Source organism: Oncorhynchus mykiss, chromosome 30 (genome assembly GCF_057628025.1).
Source record: "Oncorhynchus mykiss isolate SJ-2025 chromosome 30, ASM5762802v1, whole genome shotgun sequence".
NCBI classification, from domain to species: Eukaryota; Metazoa; Chordata; class Actinopteri; order Salmoniformes; family Salmonidae; genus Oncorhynchus; species Oncorhynchus mykiss.
The window spans coordinates 30,590,942-30,598,000 of NC_143051.1; the positions used below are offsets into that span (position 1 = coordinate 30,590,942).

General features: G+C 40.7%; 1 protein-coding gene across 1 annotated transcript; it reads left to right on the forward strand.

The window, feature by feature from the left end:
- The first annotated feature begins 4,217 nt into the window (after nucleotides 1-4,217).
- On the forward strand, nucleotides 4,218-6,758 carry LOC110489445 (zinc-binding protein A33-like). Its single transcript, XM_021562151.3, has 6 exons — nucleotides 4,218-4,744; nucleotides 4,973-5,068; nucleotides 5,172-5,402; nucleotides 5,525-5,547; nucleotides 5,632-5,750; nucleotides 6,026-6,758. The coding sequence occupies exons 1-6, from the start codon at nucleotides 4,343-4,345 to the stop codon at nucleotides 6,553-6,555; spliced, it is 1,401 nt and encodes a 466-aa protein (XP_021417826.3). The 5' UTR covers nucleotides 4,218-4,342; the 3' UTR covers nucleotides 6,556-6,758.
- Nucleotides 6,759-7,059: the final 301 nt, after the last annotated feature.

Genomic DNA, 7,059 nt, shown 5'->3' on the forward strand with positions numbered 1-7,059 from the left:
TGCGTAATACTTTTAAGTAACTAATGCCAACACTGATAGACAAAACAGAGGCGACGTACGACGCCTGTTTACTTTTTCATTGCAAAAAGCTTTGAAAGTGGTGTGGCTCGCCACACGTTTTCCAGCAGCTCTGTCTCAAAGTGAATTTTAACAATTTCAGTAATTTTGCTATGTCCCCAGGTGCTATTCAATTTCTATGAGAAGTATAACCCATTAAATAAAGTATCCAAAATCTCTTCATTATTTTTACAATCCTACTTAAAATAATAATCCAGAGTAGCGGCAAAGGCACCGGATGGCAGGCGGGCTCAGGCAGAGTGGTCAGGCAGGTGGGCTCAGAGTCAGGACAGGCAAAGGTCAAAACCAGGAAAGTGAGGAAAAAGTGAGACTGTGGAAAAGCAGGAGCTGAGACAAACAACTGGTTGACTTGACAAACTGGCACAGACAGACAGAAGACACAGATGTAAATACCCAGGGGATAAGTGGGGAAGATGGGTGACACCTGGAGGAGGGGTGGAGACAAGCACAAGGACAGGTGAAACAGATCAGGGTTAACAAGTGTGTCTAAAATCACCTTTGGGAAAAATTTCTGGTGGAAAAACGATTGGAAACATTTTGTTGTTTGAAGGCTAGATTTAATGGGTATTATGGTATGGTACTCTATAGAGAACAGATGTTGCTTCTCAAGGTATCTCTACCTGAACATACATGATCTAACTGATTGATAGTTAGAATTAGACAGTCATAATATGATGTCTTATTTACTTTGAAGAACTAGATTATTTTGTCAGACAGCATAGGCAGCAACTCTATCGAGATGAGATGATGACTTGGAATGAAATAATAAAGTCATCAAATAAAATTAAAAAGATTATACTCTACAACTGAAATATTTTAGTCAAGTAAAATGATGTGAATAAATGATGGTTACTAAGTGATAAGCAGTAATGGGCAGTCACTATCATCATGGGACTTCTATTAGTTGTTTGATTCTGTGTTACAGCATTCAACCCAAAGAATCTAAACCGAAAAATAAAACCGTGATTATTTTTTAATAATCAAAATGAAACCCAACCAACCTCAAAAAGCACTAATCAATCAGCACTAGTTCCAGACAGGGTGTAAATGTGTCATGGTCCATTTGTGAACAATCCACCTATTATTATTAGGATTTAAGTGCCTGAGCTTGACCAACATGTTTTTCTAAAAGTCAAACATGTTATTTTTCTGATAGAATAACCCCCCCCCCCCCCCCCCCCCCAAAAAAAAAAAAAGTCCACGCATGGTAGGTTGGACCCAGCAGTCTAAATACTGCTTTGTAACTGATGCACCCTGCTGGTATACTATAGAACTTCAGCATATTGGACACATTCAAGTTCCCCAGTATGAAAACTGTTGTGAATTATGTTTATACAGTAACAATCAAAAGTTTGGACACACCTACCCATTCAAGGTGTTTTCTTTATTTTTACTATTTTCTACATTTTCTACATTAATAGTGATGACATCAAAACTATGAAATGACACATATGGAATCATGTAGTAACCAAAAAAGTGTTAAACACATTTTTATTATTTTTTTATCTTGGATTCTTCAAAGTAGACACCCTTTGCCTTAATGACAGCTTTGCACACTCTTGGCATTCTTTCAACCAGCTTCACTTGGAATGCTTTTCCAAACCAAATGGGATGGCATATCGCTGCAGAAATCTGTGGTGGCCATGCTGGTTCAGTGTGCCTTGAATTCTAAATAAATCACCAGCAAAGCACCCCCACACCATCACACTTCCTCCTCCATGATTCACGGTGGGAACCACACTTGCAGAGATCATCTGTTCACCCACTCTGCATCTCACAAAGACACGGCGGCTGGAACCAAAAATCTCAAAGTTGGACTCAAAGGACAGATTTTCACCGGTCTAATGTCCATTGCTCATGTTTCTTGGCCCAAGCAAGTCTCTTCTTATTATTGGTGTCCTTTAGTAGTGGTTTCTTTGCAGCAATTCGACCATGAAGGCCTGATTCACTCAGTCTCCACTGAACAGTTGATGTTGAGATGTATCTGTTACTTAAGAAGATAATTGCTTTGTGAGACGCAGAGTAGGTTCACCTTATTTGAGCTGTTCTTGCCATAATATGGACTTGGTCTTTTACCAAATAGGGCTATCTTCTGTGTACCAACCCTACTTTGTCACAACACAACTGATTGGCTCATGAGTAGATGCGTCCAAACGTTTGAGTGGTACTGTATGGCTCCTCATTTTGCATTATATAATATTACTAGATTTTATTATGGGACCATATCAAATACAGTGCCTTGCGAAAGTATTCGGCCCCCTTGAACTTTGCGACCTTTTGCCACATTTCAGGCTTCAAACATAAAGATATAAAACTGTATTTTTTTGTGAAGAATCAACAACAAGTGGGACACAATCATGAAGTGGAACGACATTTATTGGATATTTCAAACTTTTTTAACAAATCAAAAACTGAAAAATTGGGCGTGCAAAATTATTCAGCCCCCTTAAGTTAATACTTTGTAGCGCCACCTTTTGCTGCGATTACAGCTGTAAGTCGCTTGGGGTATGTCTCTATCAGTTTTGCACATCGAGAGACTGACATTTTTTCCCATTCCTCCTTGCAAAACAGCTCGAGCTCAGTGAGGTTGGATGGAGAGCATTTGTGAACAGCAGTTTTCAGTTCTTTCCACAGATTCTCAATTGGATTCAGGTCTGGACTTTGACTTGGCCATTCTAACACCTGGATATGTTTATTTTTGAACCATTCCATTGTAGATTTTGCTTTATGTTTTGGATCATTGTCTTGTTGGAAGACAAATCTCCGTCCCAGTCTCAGGTCTTTTGCAGACTCTATCAGGTTTTCTTCCAGAATGGTCCTGTATTTGGCTCCATCCATCTTCCCATCAATTTTAACGATCTTCCCTGTCCCTGCTGAAGAAAAGCAGGCCCAAACCATGATGCTGCCACCACCATGTTTGACAGTGGGGATGGTGTGTTCAGCTGTGTTGCTTTTACGCCAAACATAACGTTTTGCATTGTTGCCAAAAAGTTCAATTTTGGTTTCATCTGACCAGAGCACCTTCTTCCACATGTTTGGTGTGTCTCCCAGGTGGCTTGTGGCACACTTTAAACAACACTTTTTATGGATATCTTTAAGAAATGGCTTTCTTCTTGCCACTCTTCCATAAAGGCCAGATTTGTGCAATATACGACTGATTGTTGTCCTATGGACAGAGTCTCCCACCTCAGCTGTAGATCTCTGCACTTCATCCAGAGTGATCATGGGCCTCTTGGCTGCATCTCTGATCAGTCGTCTCCTTGTATGAGATGAAAGTTTAGAGGGACGGCCAGGTCTTGGTAGATTTGCAGTGGTCTGATACTCCTTCCATTTCAATATTATCGCTTGCACAGTGCTCCTTGGGATGTTTAAAGCTTGGGAAATCTTTTTTGTATCCAAATCCGGCTTTAAACTTCTTCACAACAGTATCTCGGACCTGCCTGGTGTGTTCCTTGTTCTTCATGATGCTCTCTGCGCTTTTAACGGACCTCTGAGACTATCACAGTGCAGGTGCATTTATACGGAGACTTGATTACACACAGGTGGATTGTATTTATCATCATTAGTCATTTAGGTCAACATTGGATCATTCAGAGATCCTCACTGAACTTCTGGAGAGAGTTTGCATCAAAATGATTTGATGCAGCCACACAGAATGGCCCTCACTAAAACATGATTCTGTTGGGCACGGTCAACTTTAGGAGTTCTAAAATAGGCAGGCCACAATGTCGCTCAAACCTTCCCCCTGTGATGCCGCAGTGTTCTAGATCTCTGCAATAAATACACACCCTGAGCCACGTATATAGAATCATGGCTATAAACACACCAAAGGTACCTGGTCAAAGTTACCTGTCCTCAATGAAAGCTACTCAAATGGTTTCCTTGTTGTGTCTTTTCTTTTGCAATTTGGTGACATTTCAACCTTCCCTGTTAGTTAGTTTCCTATTGCTGTCCCCTAGTTTAGATAGCTCAGTTGATAGGAGAATGATGCGGGACAGGTAACACCAGGAAAAAGGAATAAGGACAGGAAATAAAAATGTTGATAGAACTGGGGCATAAAGTAACTGTGAATCAAGCCATGAAGTGGTTAAGACACAGTGGTGGAACTTGGAGACAAGCCATGACAATTAAGAACACACACACACCTCAACCTGTATTGTTAGGGTGCAAAGTTCAGTGCAGGACTCGGCAGAAGGATTTTACATTAACACTTATATTCTAAACTGGTAATCATACAGGCCTTGTGCGATGTGATTTCCTTAAAATGGCTTCCAAAGTATCTCTCCCAGAGGGGAATCTCTCCTGTTCTGTGTGCCGTGACATCTTCAAGGACCCGGTCATCCTGTCATGTAGACACGGCATCTGTAAAGTCTGCTTGTTGGAACTGTGGAAACATAACGACGTGCTGGAATGCCCTCTCTGTAGAAGAAGATCATCGCTGGAGCTTCCACTTGATCTGAATCTGAAGAGGCAGTGTGAGGCTGTCTTACAGGAGAGGAGTCGTGGAGATACAACTGAGTCTGAGGTGCTCTGCAATCTGCATAATGAGAAGCTTGAGCTCTTCTGTCTGGAGGATAAACAGCTACTGTGTTTAAAGTGTAGGGCCTTAAAGAAAAACACCAACGACGGCCTTTGTCAGATCGATAAAGCTGCTAAGAATTATAAGGTATGAAAGCTTGGATGGTTTAAGCTGGTCACTGGCGGTTAATTGTGTTTTGTGAGAAATTGCATTGATAGAAATGTTTTTATTGAAGGTGTACAATTTTATATTTAAAATTGTATATTTGAGGTCAGAAAGTTCAATGGTCCATTTCATGAAAATGTGTAAAACAAGTTGTCCGTGTTTCATGTGGCTATTTCAATAATAGCTCACTACAACTACTACCAATTTTAGGAGAAACTCCAAACTGCACTAAAATCCTTACAGGGAAACCTGAAGGCCTTTAACAAAGTTATACAATCCTGTGATCAAGCAGCAGAAAATATTAAGGTAAGAATTCTGAGTAATATAACAATGTTAAACTACAGCAGCTTCTTCACATCCCTTCACATAAACGCTGTGGTCTATCAAATATCCCTCTTACTGTCTCCAGAGCCAGGCTCAGCACACAGAGAAGCAGATTAAGAAGGAGTTTGAAAAGCTTCATCAGTTTCTAAGAGATGAAGAGGCAGATAGTATAGCTGCACTGCGGGAGGAAGAGGAGCAGAGGAATAAGACGGTGAGGGAGAATATTGAAGAGATGTGCAGAGAGATATCATCACTGTCTGAAACAATCAGAGCCATAGAAGAGGAGCTGAGAGCTGAAGACATCTCATTCTTGCAGGTAAGTACTAATATTCACGTGTACATTATTTGTGATACTTGATTAACTAAATTGATCTCGTTGATTTTAGTGATTACATTGATTGGTAATTTGCACTTTTTGCCTTTTTTCTTCTTCTACAGAACTACAAGGTCACAATGAAAAGGCAAGTTAGTCGTGTCCTTTCTCTATCTTCTCTGTGGTTCTGAACCCAATCCCACAGTATCAATTACTCTTGAATGTTTTACAGAACCCAGTACACAATGCCGGATCTAGAGAGGGTTTCAGGTCCACTTATCAATGTGGCAAAGCACCTGGGCAACCTGCAGTTCAAAGTCTGGGAGAAGATGCAGGAGATTGTTCAATATAGTAAGTAATTAAACAATAAAATGTTGGCCCAATGAACACAACTTCAATAAAACTTTGGCCAGGATTGAAATCGAAGACAATAACAAATAAACAAAATATCTCTCTCTGTGAATCCTGTTGCATTACTATATTTGTATGGGGCAACGTTTCCGGTTATTTTACACGCTAGATGGCGCTGTGGTGTTATTTAAAATGTTTTTTTTTAAACATTGAAAGTGAGAAACCCAGCCCGTGTCAATTTGAATCTGTAGTTGTAATCTAATCTCTATGTTCAGCTCCTGTGACTCTGGACCCCAATACTGCCCATCCGCGTCTCCGCCTGTCTGAAGATCTGACCAGTGTGAGAGACAGTGATGATATACAGTGGCTTCCTGTCAACCCAGAGAGGTTTGATCACCTCCAGTTTGTCCTGGCCTCTGAGGGCTTTAACTCAGGGACACACAGCTGGCTTGTTGAGGTTGGGGAGAGTGAAAACTGGACCATAGGTGTGATCACAGACTCTGTCCAGAGGTCTGGATTGATAAAGAGTGGATACTGGAGTGTCGGATATTACGAAGGTAAATACTGGGCATTATGCCCACCTGTTCCACCCACTGATATCACATTGAGACAGAAACCTAAGCAGATCAGAGTGCATCTGGACTGTGACAGAGGAAAGCTGTCATTCTCGGACCCTGATAATAACACACGTCTACACGCGTTCACACAACATTTCACAGAGAGAGTCTCTCCATTTATTGGTAATTACTGTGAACTCCACTCTCTAAAGATCTTACCACTGAAGGTCTCTGTAACAGTGGTTTAGCAGAGTTAGATGGTACTGCATCCGTCTAAATCAGTGATCAAGTTCACTACAGGTAATCAATCTCATTATTATAGAGAAGTAATGTTTTCAATGGAATGGACTGTTTCACTTTTCCACTATTGAGAATCAATACGGATGTTTTTGGCTCATTAACTATTAGCATCTTTGCCAACATTCATTTCTAATAAACTGACTGAATTTGCTCTTGTGTTCATTCTTCAGAACTGTTGTCAATGATTAAAGCAAACATTTTTAACAGCTTAGTCCGTCATAACATAATATATTTTTATCAGGAGTTTAGGGGCTTCTCCAGACGTCTGATGGTACCAGGCCAGGTAATACTGTGAGCCAGAGTACTGAGTAACTTTACTACTGGTGCTACAGTCAATAGAGACAGTTTGACCAGGCTGGACTGATTGAGCTGCAGACTGAGTCAATACATACTGGCCCCAAGACCTGTCACGTTCTGACCATCGTTCGTGTGTGTTTTCCTTGTTTTAGTGC

What these genes read in the sequence shown, in the direction of transcription:
- LOC110489445 (XM_021562151.3), top strand. Translation starts at nt 4,343, where the DNA reads ATGGCTTCCAAAGTATCTCTCCCAGAGGGGAATCTCTCCTGTTCTGTG. An exon ending in AAGCAGCAGAAAATATTAAG is followed by an intron (nt 5,069 to 5,171) that starts GTAAGAATTCTG and finishes TACTGTCTCCAG; the next exon opens with AGCCAGGCTCAGCACACAGA. An exon ending in AAGACATCTCATTCTTGCAG is followed by an intron (nt 5,403 to 5,524) that starts GTAAGTACTAAT and finishes CTTCTTCTACAG; the next exon opens with AACTACAAGGTCACAATGAA.